Genomic DNA, 15,960 nt, shown 5'->3' with positions numbered 1-15,960 from the left:
GGCTCCCTGCGCTGCATCATCCATCCGCGCCACTGCCCTCCCTTCATCTCTTCACAGGGCATTTCGTCATCTCACGTCCTCACGAGAAGGGCAGGTGCAGGACAGTAAGATACACTGAGAGGGAGACAGAGTCACAGAACTTTTATCATGGTGTGTTGTTATAATTGTTCTACTTTATTCTTAGTTTTCGCTGTTCATCTCTTAAACTAAACTCTGTCGTAGGTATGTATGTACAGGAGAAAACACGGTATGCATAGGATTCGGTACCGCCCACATTGTAGGCATCGCTGGGGGTCTTGGCACGCATCCTTGTGGGTGAGCAGGGAGCCATGTTCTTATCCCCACTTCTCAGGGGAGAAACCCGAGGCACAGAGCTTACTTGCCCTGGGTGATCTTGTATTTTTACCTTGGGGCCAGAACCCCAGTCCTCAACCACTGAGGGCAGCCTCCATGGGGGCCCGGGTGGGCTCTGGGGCTGCCCTGGAGACTCTCTCCGTGCTGGCTGACCTCGGCACTGTCTTCCAGCACAGCCGGGAAGAGGGTGCCTCGGTGTGGAAGCTGGCCCCGAAGCGTGGGAGAGAAGAAACGGCGGTAAGGAAAGCCCGTCCTTCCGCATTTGGTCCTCCCATCCAAAGATGTGCTTTTACTCGTGATTGTTTGCTGTTTTTTTTAATTAACGTATAACGTATTATTTGTTTCAGGGGTACTGTGGTTCATCAGTCTTACACAATTCACAGCACTCACCATAGCATATACCCTCCCCAGTGTCCATCACCCAGTACCCCCATCCCTCCCACCCCACACCCCTCCAGCAACTCTCAGTTTGTTTCCTGAGATTAAGAGTCTCTTATGGTTTAATAGTCCCTCTCTGGTTTCCTCTTGTTTCATTTTTCCCTCCCTTCCTCTCTGATCCTGTCTTCAAATTCCTCATATCCGTCAGGTCTAGGTAACTGTCTTTCTCTGATGGGCGTATTTCACTCAGCATAATACCCTCTAGTTGCACTCGTGTCGTTGCAAATGGTGCGTCTTTGCTTTCATAGTCCCTTTTTATTAGGGTAATTATGACTCCTTTTAGACAGCAGAAGTGGGTATGAAGGGGAGGAACAGATTTCTTTTTTTTTTTTTCTGTTTTTTTTTTTCTTTTTTGTGTAACATAATTCATTGTTTATGCACCACACCCAGTGCTCCATGCCATACATGCCTTCCATAACACCCACCACCTGGTTCCCCCAACCTCCCACCCCCGCCCCTTCAAAACCCTCAGGTTGTTTTTCAGAGTCCATAGTCTCTCATGGTTCACCTCCCCTCCCAATTTCCCTCAACTCCCTCCTCCTCTCTAACTCCCCTTGTCCTCCATGCTTATTTGTTATGCTCCACAAATAAGTGATACCATATGATAGTTGACTCTCTCTGCTTGACTTATGTCACTCAGCATAATCTCTTCCAGTCCCGTCCATGTTGCTACAAAAGTTGGGTTTTCATCCTTTCTGATGGAGGCATAATACTCCATAGTGTATATGGACCACATCTTCCTTATCCATTCGTCCATTGAAGGGGATCTTGGTTCTTTGCACAGTTTGGCGACCGTGGCCATTGCTGCTATAAACATTGGGGTACAGATGGCCCTTCTTTTCACCACATCTCTATCTTTGGGGTAAATACCCAGTTGTGCAATGGCAGGGTCATAGGGAAGCTCCATTTTTACTTTCTTAAGGAATCTCCACCCTGTTCTCCAAAGAGGCTGAACCAACTTTCATTCCCACCAACAGTGTAAGAGGGTTCCCCTTTCTCCACATCCTCTCCAACACACATTGTTTCCTGTCTTGCTAATTTTGGCCATTCTAACGGGTGTAAGGTGGTATCTCAATGTGGTTTTATTTTGAATCTCCCTGATGGCTAGGGATGATGAACATTTTTTCATGTGTCTGAAGCCATTTGTATGTCTTCATTGGAGAAACGTCTGTTCATATCTTCTGCCCATTTTTTGACATGATTATCTGTTTTGCGTGTGTTGAGTTTGAGAAGTTCTTTATAGATCCTGGATATCAGCCTTTTGTCTGTACTGTCATTTGCAAATATCTTCTCCCATTCCGTGGGTTGCCTCTTTGTTTTCTTGACTGTTTCCTTTGCTGTGCAGAAGCTTTTGATCTTGATGAAGTCCCAAAAGTTCATTTTGGCTTTTGTTTCCTTTGCCTTTGGAGACATATCTTGAAAGAAGTTGCTGTGGCTGATATTGAAGAGGTTACTGCCTATGTTCTCCTCTAGGATTCTGATGGATTCCTGTCTCACATTGAGGTCTTTTATCCATTTCGAGTTTATCTTTGTGTACGGTGTAAGAGAATGGTCGAGTTTCCTTCTTCTACATATAGCTGGAGGAACAGACTTCTGCTGGCATTTCTGTTGCTCTTGTTGGAGAGTCCCGGTTGTGTCGAAGGCATCCCGGTGCCAGGGCTGGGAGAGGTATGGCTCACTGCGTGTGCGCGGACGCCGCAGCCTTCCTCGGCGGGGCGGGGGAGGTTTTGAAAAGAGCAGGCCGGGCAGAGGTTCTAGCTAAGTAAAGAGCCAGCCTTGTCATCATTGCTCTGTATTTAAATGCAAGAGGGTTGAGGAGAATTGAAGAAACCAACTAGAGACCTCTCCGAAGATGTGATTCATTATCAGTGAGACAGAGTCAGGGTAACAAATAATTTTCAGAAATAAATGCCAAACCAGGGAGATCAAGGAAATGGCACTATCTTCTTAATTTTTTATTTTTTATAAAGATTTCATGTATTTATCAGAGAGGGAGGGAGAGAGAGAGAGGACAAGCAGGGGGAATGGCAGGCAGAGGGAGAAGCAGGCTCCCCGCTGAGCAAGGAGGCCAGTGTGGGACTCGATCCCAGAAGCCTGGGGTCATGCCCTGAGCCGAAAGCAGCCGTTAACGGACTGCAGCACCCAGGTGTTCTGGCGCCATCTTTTTATAAGGGGAGGTCAGGGGAGGTCAGGGATAACTGAGTAGTTCTTTCCAAGACTGATCTGTACGGCGCCAGGGCACTCTTCTCAGTGCCCCCAGGGCAGGGTGCTTGAGCAGCTGCTGGTGGAACCTGGTTGTCAGCTGGGTTCGAGCTCTGCAGAGAGGTGGCGTGTGGGCTCTGCGGCCCCTGGCAGAGTGCCTGGCACGCCCTGGGGTGCTGTGTTTGCCGAGTGGCGGGATCGCCTTGGAAGTGGTGCAGAGTCCCTGTGAGTGTGTGTCACGGAGTCCCTGTGGGTGTGTGTCAGGGCTCCGGAGCCCGGGAACAGCGTTCAGCAGTGCAAGGCTACAAGTTTTGTTTCAAGCTCCTGCACAGCATGTGTGTGTTTCTCTCATCGATTATCGATTAGCAGGAGCCATGTCCACTGCTGCAGTACAGGGGTGTGCGTCGTTCACGCTAATGTCCAGTGACCCTGTGTGATGGTGTGCCAGAAGGACCACTTTTCGGGAACAGTTTTTCCTATGAAGTCTCTGCATAAGATAACTCTCCGCACCCCCAGGTGATGAGGTGCCCTTAATAACCCTCTCAGTTGTGTGGGCGACGAGAATGTGCGTCTTTGAAGTCAGACGCGGAGCAGCTGGATGTCTGTGGCATCGAGCGTCGGTTTGGGCGGTACTTGACCGCACAGTGTTGTCCTGGGCTCTAGCGATGACGGATGCACTCCCCGCTGGCAGACCGTGTCCCTGGGTGCTGCCCGAGCTCTGTCTGCCCCTGCACGTCCCTGTCTTCTGTCCACACTCACTACGGTCTGGTCACGCTTCCCGTCCTCCCCGTAGGCTCCCTCTCCCTCCTCTGTGTCTGTTTTGGGTGAGGTGCTGACATCCATCCAGTTTTCACCACTGAAGATTGGGGGTCATTTCTTTCTTACCTCTGAAGCCAGGCCCTGTCACCCTCACCCTTTGCACCCCGAGCCTGTGCTGCCCATGTGCCAGAAATGCCCCTTTACTGGTGTGCTTGTTTCCCCTCCAGGACAGGAACCAGAGCCCTTCTGGTGAACGTCTGGTGTGTGGGCCCATCCAGCTGGGCTGAGGAGTACCCGGTGTGAAAGCGGGTGTGGTGCCATCACGTGTCTTTCCTGAGAAGGAGGGACCTGGCAGGGATGGGGGTGCTGGGCTGAGGATGATGGCCAGGGAGGGTCGGGGCCTGAGGGACTCCTGTGACATGGAAGAGCAGATGTGGATAAGAAGAGAAACAGCTTTGGGAGGGAAGATATGAGTTTTCCAAACATCTGTTTCATTTCTGCTGCCGTCTTATCCTGGAAACCTAGAATGTGTTTCTACTTGGTTTTCTGGGTACCTGGACCAAGATGGCTTTAGGGTGATGTGTGCAGTCTCCCTACACATCCAGAGCCCGACAGAGCACCCCTCCCACTGTGGGACTTAGTGATTCCCCTGTTTATTCTCTGGCCCGGAGTGAGGAAGCGACCGGCAAGGTGCTCTCCGATTCGGAGCCCGGAGTGAGGGAGCCCTGGGCCAGGTGTGCTCTGATTCAGAGGGGTGAGGATTTGTGCAGCTTGTCTGCTGCTCTGCAGGGAGGGGGCCACACTAAGTACCTCGTGCTCCTGGTCTCATCAGAGTTTAGCGGTTTCTCATAAAGGATAAGTTCTTTAACGTTTTTCTCTTTATGGTCATATTTACTATTAGCAAGGTGTTTCTTAGAGAATTTGTTGTTGGGTGATGTTAGTTTTGTAAATACATTTTAAAATTAGCAACATCATATCTTAGAAAACATTTTCCCAGTGTATTTGCAACATTCAAATTTGTGATTGAATTTTTTGTGTGTTTGTTTTTACCTCTAGGAAGTGGAAAAGGAAGACTTTGATTCAGAAAGTGCTGGAGCAGATGAATATACAGCTTGTTTTGAGGATGATTTTGAAGTTTGTATAAAGTTAAAATTTTTTGCAGCTTAAAAATCATGTGTTCTAAAATCTGCTTGCTTTTTTTTTTTTTTTTTAAGATTTTATTTATTTATTTGAGAGAGAGACAGTGGGGGAGAGCATGAGAGGGGAGAAGGTCAGAGGGAGAAGCAGACTCCCCGTGGAGCTGGGAGCCCGATGAGGGACTTGATCCCAGTACTCCGGGATCATGACCTGAGCCAAAGGCAGTCGCTTAACCAACTGAGCCACCCAGGTGCCCTAAAATCTGCTTTATTAACTTAATAGCCTTATTTCTCTCTTTTCGTTACCCTTAATACTCTATATCTGTGTGATTTAGGCTTGTTACCAATAAAAGTGCCATACTTCTATCAATGCTTACCAATCCGATGTAATTAAATGATTTTACAATTGCACATATCAAGTGCACTGCACCCAGACGTGAGTGTGCGTATTGGAACAAACATCTGTGTGTGCGGAGGACATCCCCCCCCCACACACACACTGTTGTGTTCTCAGCACAGGAGCGTTAGCACGTCAGCCTTACTAACAGGTGTCAGTGTGTGTGAATCTGTACAGTGTGGCTCATTTTCAGAGAAAAATGCAGCACTTTATGCAGATTTATAACTCAGTGGCACTGACGTCTGTTAACTGTAAAAATTTTCCTTAGCTGTAATGAGCATTTTGTCTATTTTAATTCTAGATGGTGCGTTTTTCTATGTGTGTTCTTTAAAGTCAGGTTGTCTTCCAAGTTCCAAAGCTGGGATTATTGTTTGTAGGACTATGAAGATGACTTTGAGGTTTGTGATGGAGATGATGACAGCTCCGATGAGCTGGGAGCAAGAGAGATGATCGAAGAGCTTCCTCTGGCCAGAAAAAAGGAGATACAAGAAGTTCAGAAAGCCATTAATGCAGAAAATGAAAGGGTCAGCGAATTGTCCTGCAGACTGGCTCAGAAGCAGGGTCCGCTGGAGGGTGAGAGGGACTCGAAGACAGGTATACACGTCCGTCTCTCAGGACAGCGGGCACCCACGCCTGCACGGTCCTTGGGGGCAGAATCATTCTAATTAGGTGGCAGACGTGTGAGTGTCCTGTGCTCCCGAAAGGGTGCCATGTGGGGCACTCAGAAGATACTGGTCCTGTGCGTCAGGGACTGTCTGAGGGGGAGAGCTGCGCGTGGCCTCCCTGGGGTGGCCTGCAGCCTGTGAGCGGCTGTGAGCACAGGTCATTCTGTGGGCGCTCACACAGGAGCCACCAGTCCTGGGTGCGGCCCTGTTCACCTTTCCTGTGGTGTCCGTCGGCCCGTCTGTAGCACGTCCTCTGTTTTCGGATGCCACCGCCTTTGAGTTTCACACAGGAAAGTGACCAGGTCGGAGGGAGGCTCAGAGCCAATGAGAGCCTATGTGGGTGGTGGCCGCAGGGCTGAGGCCCGGTTTGAGGAGATAAGGTCAGGAACGTGGGCGATCAGACGTGTCTCAGGAGCACTCCTGAGGGAGCCCTTCTTTCCAGGGGGTTTCCTCCACGAAGTTAGAAATGGCACTGTGCATGCTGAAGTCACTTGTAAGAGGAGAAGTAAATATTTTAAAGTTGCTTAAAGGGGAAGCTATGACATTCTGATAAAAAACTAGCATTGAACATAGCACCAAAGATCAAATACGACAATGTTAAAAATATTGCTGGGTGATATACTACTTTAAATTATCTAGTAAAACAATTAGCAATTAATAAACTAATTATGATTAATAATTAATACGATACAACAATCCAAATGAACGTAGGCAGAATGATTATTATCCTCATGTTTTTAAAGTTTTATGTATTGAAGTAATTTCTACAGTCTATGTGGGCTCAAACTCATGAGCCGGGGATCCAGAGTCTCCTGTTCTGACCAAGCCGGCCAAGCGCCCCTAGTCCCCTCGTGTTCTGTGCCGGCTGCAGAGGAGGCAGAGCCGAGCTGGCTAGTGCTGACACATCGAAGGTTCTCTGAGCTTTAGCGAAACCAGCATCTCGGGAGCCAGGGAGCGGTCCTGCGTGAGAGATGCTTCAGTCTCACAACACGGCATCCTTTCTTTGTGCAGGTGCAAACAGTTCCCCTGCCAGAACCCCTGTTTGTGGAATTTTTGTTGATTTTGCCACAGCCTCACGCCGTGAGAAGAGTCGGACTCAGGCCCTTAAGCAAAAGTAGGTGTGTTGGGAGTTTGTGAAGGGATTTTAATATACTTCAACATGCTTTAAAAAATGGAGCTTTTCTTTTCATTTTCACTGCGGATGTTAGGTACATTTTTAAATTTGTGCCGCGCTTCTCCGTGTTCTGCTGTTGTGTTAATAGTGTCCGTGTGCGGCCTGCTCTCCCCTCTGCTCAGTGTCCAGCGTCTAGATCCTGGAGTCACCCTGGGAGTCAGGGCCTGTCTTGGCTGAGGGGATCACAGCCACGTGCTCCCTGACCCGCCTGAGCCGGGCCCTCCTGTGTGTGGGCGCCGGGCTCCCCCTCGGGTGCAGCTGGCACCACCCAGTGCCCGCACGCCGGCGGCCTCAGTGTTCCCGGATCCCCGTCTCAGACGGGGAGGCTGAGGAGTTTGTCAGGGTCCGGAGTACCAACGCTTGGTAACACGTGGCGTGAGCTCCACTCTTTGTCCCAAGCACTGTGCTCCTGTGTGCTAACCACGTCACTCGGTCCCTGCAGCTCCATTTTACAGATGAGGAGAGTGAGGCTAAGGGTCAACGTCTGAATGGTGGAGCTGAGCTTTGAACCCAGGGCTCCCAGATGTCGCAGTCCAAGCTTACAATTTAAAAATTTATAAAATTAGAAATTTATGAAAGTCAAGGTGTATAGTCTCAAGTAAAGGGTTTATCATATTAAACTCAAGTATGATTTAGGAGTAAACATAAAAATTAAATTTTTTTTAGGAAACCGTGTTTAAAAGCCATCATTCCATCTAGCTCGGTACATGACTTTAGTGGGTGCTTAGGAAACTTTGCTTAATAAACTAATAAATCATGATTAATAAGAATAAGTTTTCATATCATTTTTGTTATCCTTATATTTTGGGCCTCCAAAATAGTAAAATCAGTTTTTGCCACTATGGCTAGGTTTTGTTTTTGCTTTAAACTCATTCAAGTCTTGGAAACTACATGTGGTTTAGTGTAATTTTTAGAAACTCGGAGATAATCAGAACCATGCAGTGTACTGTGTGGGCATAGGTAAATGTAAGCTGGAATTACGTTCTACAAAGCAAGAAAATGATAGTTGCAAGTTCTGTGTACTGGTTGTGACAGGCAGTGGGGGACCCTTGGTGGGCACAGGTCATTCCACGGTTTCGGGTCCTGGGATGTTACCATATTATGGTACATAAGTGTATGTGTATTACTTGAATTACTTCGGGTCAGAAATGATGCTGAATATGGAGGACCGTGGAGGTACTAATTCGGGAAGGTGTGACAGTGGCCAAAGCGTAAGGTTATGGAAAGGTGGCCGTTAGTGGGGAAGTCCGAGAACGGGCATGTAAGGAGGGAGGGAGCAGATCTCATTTGCAAGCTGCCCGGTGGTGGTGACCATTCCCCACATGCAGTCTGAGCACCAGCCTTGTGGAAATCGTAGTAAATGGGAGAAAGCAAACGCTCTGGCCTGGCAGAGCTTATATCCAGTGCGGGTGATGAACTGTGAATTCAGGGCTTGGTCCTGGGCAGGCCACAGGAGGGGGCCCGGAAGGAAAGAGAGACCAGCTCAGGTGAGTGGAGAAGGACAGTGTGTGAGGCCAGGGGATACCACAAACAAGAAGCACCTTGGTGGCCTCATCGGGCAGGAGGGGCAATGGGCTGTGTCATGTGCTGCTTGGCCACCTCCTGTCTAGGCATCTCAGAAGGTGACCTAAAGGACGGCGTGTACCTGACCACAGCCTGGGTGACCTCACAGGACGTAACCCTTCTGATCAGGGCATCAGTTCATGAAGTGAAGTCATTGCTTTCCATGGAAGTTCTAGGCAAGCACATATTCCAGCTTTATTTTGTGTTCACGTCTGGCGCACGGAATTAGAACCAAAAATTTGGTTCATTCTCTGTTTGCATTGCTGGTGCATGACTTGTTATTAACAACTGTTGAGTACCTCAGACTCACACACACAGGAAAATTCGGTCCTCGGCAATTACCTGATCTGATCATAAGCTTCCTTATGCTCCCCTCGTAATTCCCTTTGTGTATCATTAATTTGACTTTCTCTTGCTTCCATTTGTTTTCAAGGATGCGCAGTACTAGGCTGCTTCGGCTCCTTGACTTGGATTTTTCGTTCACTTTCTCTCTCTTGGATCTGCCTCCAGTGAATGAGTATGACATGTATATCAGAAACTTCGGGAAAAAAAATACCAAGCAGGTGAGCAAAGATGTGTTAACTAAGTGGCAGAATGCAAGTGCAGTACCATAAAGGACTCTCGTACGTGCCGTATCCCGTTCGGAACACGAGGGCTTGGGAACGGTGAGGGAAGGGTACAGACCTGAGGAGAGGGAGCGCCTCCATCCTGTGGTGCTCACGAACCTGGGGAGATTGGGCAGACGCCCCCCCGGGCTCCACGGGCTCCCGGGCAGGGACGGATGGCCTGCGTGGAATGGGGTACGCTCCCAGACTTGCAGAGGTTTTGTTAAAAGTCAAGCAGAGTGTTGTGTTTGGATCCCTTGCCCGTGCCCTGCCTTCTCCCCCAGGTCTCAGAGTGCCCCACCTGCTATCCCTGCCTGCCTCTCTCTGTTACCTTGCTTTCCTCCTCCCCTCCACCTGTCGAGTCCCCAGTGTGCACGTCCGTTCTTCAGGTGAAGCCCTCCCTTGTGGCTTACGCTGAATTCTTTTTCTTCTTCCAGACTTGCCGTATCCGCACCACACGCTCTGTACTCTGGGCATTAGTTCTGTGACTGTCCAGCTTCCCAGCAAGGGTGTAAAGTCGGGCATCGTCTCTTATATTCTTTTTCTGTCCCTGATGCTGTCAGCGGTCGGCAAGCACTTGGGTTCGCTCCATCTGTACGGCTCTTTCCACAGGGAGAAGGTCACAGGGCGATCCTCGGCGAGCTGCCACCTTAGTCTCGGCTTCGAGGCTGACTCCCTCCGTCCTTGAGCAGATGACCTGCTCACCTCAAAGCTGTTGGTGACACATTTATCTTTACTGAAGCATGTGCCTTTGCAAAATAAAACAAGTTGCGTTTGGTTTTGCAAAGCCAGAGAATGTTCTGAGAAGACAGGAAGTTGGTGAGCTGGGCGGCGGTATTGTCAAACCAAAGCTAAATTGTTTTGTCAGGAATGAGGGAGTGTCTGTGTTGTGTGAACGGAGGTTTTGGGCTCCCCATGAGAACGCTTCCTTGGGGCCGTGTTTGAACAGATGGCCAGAAGGAGAGCAGCGAGCTGTGTGTAAAGCGGACGTGCTCTCTGAAAGTGTGGGGGGGCAGGTGGTTTTGGGGTTGGATGCTCTTGGGTCTCTGGGCTGGCAGGAGCTGTGTCTCACGGAGGTGCTTCCGTCCTATAGCAACCTCCTCCCGCAGGTTGGGTGGGGAGTTTTTGCCCCCGCGAGGTTGTGCTGGAACCTCCTGGGGGCCTTTCTCCTCGGGTCGGGTCGGGTCGTACCCTTGATACAGGTGCGCCCTGTGGAGCCCGGGGCTTGCCCTGCGGCAGAGGTGGAGGCGGGCGCTCTGGGTCCTCAGCCCCAAGGTCTTGGAAGCCTCGAGGTCGGGGTGCTGAGCCTCAGGCTTTTGATGTGTAGCTGCTTCCATCCCTGTCCTCCCCTGAGCTGCTGACTCTGTCGCTCCCATTCTGGGACTGGGGACTCCGGCTCGGGGAGCTCCTTCCACTTCTGTCCAATTTTTATTTAACAGTTGAATGTGATTATTTGAAAACACCTTCAAAAATTAGGCCTGTATGTATCAACATGTAAGACCCAATGGTCTCTGCAGGATTGGTATTTCCACCAACACCTTTGACAAAAACAGGAAGACTCATTATTAACTTTAAAACTTCTGTTTTTTCCTTTTTTGGGGATGGGAAGGTGCTCTGAAGGTGACACCGAGCGCTAATTCCAGCGTCTCTCTTGTTTTCAAGGCCTACGTCCAGTACAACGAGGATGCTGTGGACAGAGACGTCCAGACTGAGGAGATAGAGACCCGAGGGGTGTGGACCCAGCACCCTGCCGAGGGCGCCACCGTGTCAGGCGGTGAGAGGTCTTTGCTCTTGAGTGCTGCCTATGGTGTCGCGATGTCGTTTCCGGTGTGGTGTTTGTGACCTTTCCTGTCCTTTCTTGTGCTGTTTTCCAGGTGTGGTTGTTAGTGTGTGACTAGGGAGACACTCTGTTCTTCCCAAGAGCAGACTAGCTTTTGGGACTCACTGACATGAGCACTGAGTTAGGGGCCCAGTGGGCCTTGACCGGGGTTGGTTCCTAAGCATAGGGAGTCCACATTCACACAGGTACTTTCCGATGGGCCTGTTCTCACTAATAGAGAACTTCCTCGACGTGGTTGTTTCCAGACACTCTGCGTCGATGCGGACGGAAGGCCCAGGGAGTGCCTGGGGCCGTGCTCCGTGCCGGTCGCCTTCCTAGTGGATTGTTAGTCACGAGACTTAGCCTGTGTGGTGGGGGCCGTATTGCTCCCTTTCCTCAGGGAAGCCCCCACTAAGAAAAGAAGATACCCAACCCTGACACAAAGTGAATAAATTGATACCTTTAACTATTTCCCTAAAGCATGTAAGTAGGGTTCTGTGTACAGACTTTCTGTAAAACAAGGTGCAGCTGTTTTTGAAAAAATCGTGGTGGATCTAGAGAACAATGTAAAATTCTCTGACTTTTCCTTCCAGGGAAAAGTTTGTAACAACTCTTTGAACCCTAAGGTGTGTAAAACGTGAAGTTTAGGGTCAACTTCATTGGTTCAGTGCAGCCTGCTCTCCTTAGGGAGCGGGAGCGGAGAGCTCTGTGATGTGGCCACCGCACCGAAGGTCGACACACCCCGGCTGTCCAGCTTCCTCCGGGCGGCCTGCCAGGTACGCGCTCGTCCGGCCCCCATGGGACGTGTGTCACCACTAGGCGGGTGTGTATGGGGATTGCGTACTGTCATACCGATTGCTTACCTTTAACATAAATAGAGACGGAAAGCCAGACTTGCTAAGTTGTGAAAGTAGCCGTTCACTAAGGTATTCAAAATTAGTAAATTCATGACTTTTAACTGATTGTGAAATTTACAAAATACCTCCAAAGATGATGGGAACGGCCTGTTGAACCCCATGCACACGCTGGTTGTCAGCTCATGGCCGATGGTCTCATCCATGCCCCTCGCTCCCCCACCCCCACCCCCACCCCCAGCTATTTCTGAACAGACACTCAGCCCCTCTGTGTTTCCGCGTGAGTCTCTCTGAAGGCTCAACAGTAGCGATGCTCCTTAAATCGATCAAGAGCCAAGTCGCTCACATGCCCTCTGTTGCCTCCTGTGCCTTTGTGGGAGTGGCACGCGTGTTGAGCACAGGCCCTGACGGGGGGCTTGGAGCCAGCCTGTTTCTCTGTCGTGTTCTGGGCACAGGGTGGTCCCTTCCTCCCCGTGCTGAGTTAGGGAGAGGGTCTGTGCATCCTGAGATAGATGACACTTTCACGTAATTTTAAATTTAATCGGCCTCTCTTTTAGGGTCCGTTAATGGGGATCTACGAGGAGAGAGCCCTTGGGTACAGGGTGAGGAGGAGGAGGTTGGGTGGAGTAGGAATGAACGAGGCCAGAGCGGGCCAGGTTGGGTCTGGGCTGACCTTGACCTCCCAGCTCTCCTTCATCTTCTGCAGCCCAGCCTCCCGTTTCTCCTGGTTCTGCCGTGTGTACCCCTGACCCTAAACATGACCCTGTTAGAACCATGCCAGTGATGTACGGCTCATTCTCTCCTCGCCGTGGCCCCATGAGAAAGACAGTGGTAGTGTGTCCATGCCACGTTTGTGCCCCCTCTTTAGTTGAGAAGACTGGGGTGGTCCACTGCTTTCCTTCTGTTATTTTCAGCAAAAGCATTTAAATAAGGACTCTCCTGTGGAGTTTATGTTAATGTCACTTTACCTTTTAGTTTCTGTTACTGTGCAGAAAGAACAACGTAATTTTGTTTTGTTCATTTCTATGTCTGGAATTTAAGCAGTTGTTTTCGGAAATGCGATAGATGCACAGGTAATGACTTGTGCGTTCTGTTTTGTTCTTACAAAAGTGCGTATGTTTGCTTACGAAGGACCGCTCACTGTCTTTGCAAGGTGATTGCGGTTCTGCTTGAAGAGGACCGTGTGGGACCCAAGCCCGGCTGGAGCCCTGGGACGCAGGACGGCACCCTGCCCGTCAGTGACCGGTCCTCACAGCTGAACGCCAGCCTGCCGTTCCTTCAGAGTAAGGGCTGCTCTGCGGGTGTGTTGGTATGGACAGAGCACTCTTTACTGTTGCCTCCCGTGTCCCTGTCGCGGGGCTTCCCGACCCGGCCTCCGCGGCCCTCTGAAGGGCAAGGTCGGTTTCCTTGTAAAAAGGAAGCTGTGTTAGAGTCAAGTCGTGCCCGACGCGACAGACGGGCGCTCTGTGATCTCAGGGACTGGAAGCTGAGGGTCTGTGGGTTTGAGTTAGATCCCGTTTCGTCCAGTCCCTTATGTGGTTTCCCTGGGCCCCTTGCAGGGCAGCCCTGGGAGCCGTGCGAGGGGGTGTCCCTGACTGTGGTGTACGCGGCTGCTCGGTGCTTCCCAGGGGCCCCCGTCCCCAGATCTTGGCGGTCCCCAAGCGGTCCCTGAGTGCCGCAGGCCCAGCGGCCACGTGCACCTGTGACCGTTGAGACTGCCCGAAGCCCAGTGCGTTCACGTGCTCAAGCTGCCGTTTCTGGAGCTGGTCACCTTCGCCTCGTCCCGGCTACCGAGGTCGTGGCCGCAGCCTGGTCCTGGTCCGTGCTCGAAGGAGGGCACAGGAGCGTGTGAGTCTCTTCAGTAACTCGTGTCTCGTGCTGCACACGGAAGGCACAGATGGCCTGTCGGGAGAGAGCGGATGTCTTCAGGGCTTTACCTGGAGCCAAGAGAGCCGGCAGGGAGAGCGCGGTCGGGCAGTATTGGGGTTGCGCCGGGAAAGGCACAGTGCGATGCTGGCAAGACCAGCTTCTGCAGCTACCACGACCCACCGGGTGCCCAGTGGCCTGCTTGCCCGGCGTCCCGGGCCCGTGGGGAGCAGGCGTTGGTGCCGCTCGCTCGAGGCATTTCTTCTGGCCTCCCTGCTGTCTAGAGACTTAGACTTTCATGTGTTCCTGTGCATTAACCGGGTACAAAAACGGCGTTATTAGTTTAAAAAAGCTCACATTCTTTGAGAATTCTTCATTTTTAAGAAGGTAAGAGTTACCCTGTCAGAAAATAGTTGACCATTGTCTCTGTAGTGCTCAGAACACAGTCACACTCCTACACCCACTGCACCCCAAGGCATGGGAGTCGAAGATGTTCTTTCGTCCGGGTCAGGACGAGTGACAGTGGTTCACGAAAGCCGAGGGAGCTTGGGCTAGACACACGCATCTAGGATCCTTTGTGAGGGACACGGGATGCACGTATGTTCTCGTAGGACGGGGCCCTGGGTGTGGTGGGCACGGCTTCCCCCAGTGAACGGTGTGCAGGTTTCTCTTGTTAGTTTTGTGTTTCGTAACATGAACGTATTTTTTGAGAAAGAGAGAGAGAGCAAGAACGCGCGGGGTGGCTGGGGAGGGCAGAGGAAGAGAGAGAACTGGAAGCAGGCTCCACGCCCGGTGCAGAGCCCAGCGTGGGGCACCAGCTCAAGGCCCTGAGATCACCACCTGAGCCAAAACCAAGTCGGCTGCTCAGCCGAGAGAGCCACCCCGGTGCCCCTTCAGTGACATGAATTTTGAGGTAATGGAAGGAAAAAGAGATTAGATGGTAGGTTATCTGACAGAGAAGTGGGTCTCACCTGTGAGCCTTGGACTTGGTCTCAGTACACCCCAGCCCGTGCCTCTCACGGATCTGTGCGGCGCCGTCCTCGCTGTTGAGACACGGCCCACCGAATGATGCGGCCGACACTGGCTGCTGTCTCTTCGGGTCAGGGGGCTGGAACCCTGGCCTCCAGGTGACTGGAGGGGTGAATGTGCTGTGTGCCAGAGGGGTAAGTTCCGAGGACAGGAAGTGACAGGGCCAGCACTCTAGGGTCCTGAGGGAGAAGGCCTCGCTGAGTGAAAACCACAGGCTTTGAGGGGCTCAGCCAGGCACAAACGCGTCCTCTGTACGGCCTGACTCCAGATCGTGTCCAGGCAACTTGGTTCCCTGGGAGAGCTGGCGGACGAGGGGCCTACGCCAAGCATCAGGAAACCACGAGGCCACCCGGGCCTTTCTCAGGGAGAGCAGTGGCCACTTGCCGAAACCCAGACCTCAGGCCCAGGCAGCTATGAAAGGACTTTGTTCATTCCGGGGAACTTTATTTGAATATTTCTTAAAAAAAATATATTTCTTTGAGAGAGAGAGAACTCCCCACTGGGCCGGGAGCCGGATGTGGGACTCGATCCCAGGACTCTGGGATCACGTCTCGAATTGAAGGCAGACGCTCCACTGCCTGAGCCACGCAGGCGCCCTTATCTGGATGTTCTTGTGTGTTCATTTAAAGTGGATTCCGGCAAACACCATCATGCCGACACCCTTCTCTCATTTTTACCCCCAGATCGGACAGTGTTGTGCTTATGTGCCTCTCGGGGGCAGAGACAGATGGTGGTATCTGTGCACGGGCTTCCTGGAGCCCCGTTCGCCCCTGCTCTGGACGGCAGATACGTACTGTGCGTGTGGGATATCTGGCAGCCTTCGGGGCCCCAGAAGGTGCTGATATGCGAGTCGAAGGTACGGACCCAGGAGAGTCGTAAGTTTACGGACAGGAAGGCCCAGCCGTGGGAGGGGCATGGTGTCCAGTGGAGGGCAGCACGGGCCCATGGGGACTCAGGGGTCATTTCTTTCTCTCCCTGGCTGTCCTCAGCTGTGTGCAGGTATGAGGGGACACAGGCACGTGTCTGCTTTGACGCTAGAAATTCTTAGTTCAAAGGTCATCTCAGACTGAAGAAATGTGGGGTCATCACAGCCTTGTGA

The 15,960-nt window shown here is 51.3% G+C and overlaps 1 protein-coding gene across 2 annotated transcripts in view; it reads left to right on the top strand.

The window, feature by feature from the left end:
* Positions 1–15,960, top strand: part of WDR60 (WD repeat domain 60) — a 50,485-nt gene that overhangs the window by 15,303 nt on the left and 19,222 nt on the right. The window contains exons 8-16 of one of the 2 annotated variants that reach the window (XM_032840292.1): positions 526–591; positions 4,810–4,887; positions 5,664–5,880; positions 6,963–7,065; positions 9,122–9,251; positions 10,956–11,067; positions 11,800–11,888; positions 13,120–13,249; positions 15,545–15,717. In XM_032840292.1, the coding sequence (XP_032696183.1) occupies positions 526–591; positions 4,810–4,887; positions 5,664–5,880; positions 6,963–7,065; positions 9,122–9,251; positions 10,956–11,067; positions 11,800–11,888; positions 13,120–13,249; positions 15,545–15,717 (1,098 nt within the window). Of the gene's footprint in view, positions 1–525; positions 592–4,809; positions 4,888–5,663; positions 5,881–6,962; positions 7,066–9,121; positions 9,252–10,955; positions 11,068–11,799; positions 11,889–13,119; positions 13,268–15,544; positions 15,718–15,960 lie in introns of both variants that reach the window. The other variant, XM_032840290.1, reaches the window with a different exon arrangement.

This window comes from Lontra canadensis, unplaced genomic scaffold (genome assembly GCF_010015895.1).
Source record: "Lontra canadensis isolate GAN:19392208 unplaced genomic scaffold, GSC_riverotter_1.0 scaffold111, whole genome shotgun sequence".
NCBI classification, from domain to species: domain Eukaryota; kingdom Metazoa; phylum Chordata; class Mammalia; order Carnivora; family Mustelidae; genus Lontra; species Lontra canadensis.
The sequence above is the reverse complement of the archived record's forward strand: the minus strand, read 5'-3'. Positions and strand labels throughout refer to the sequence as shown.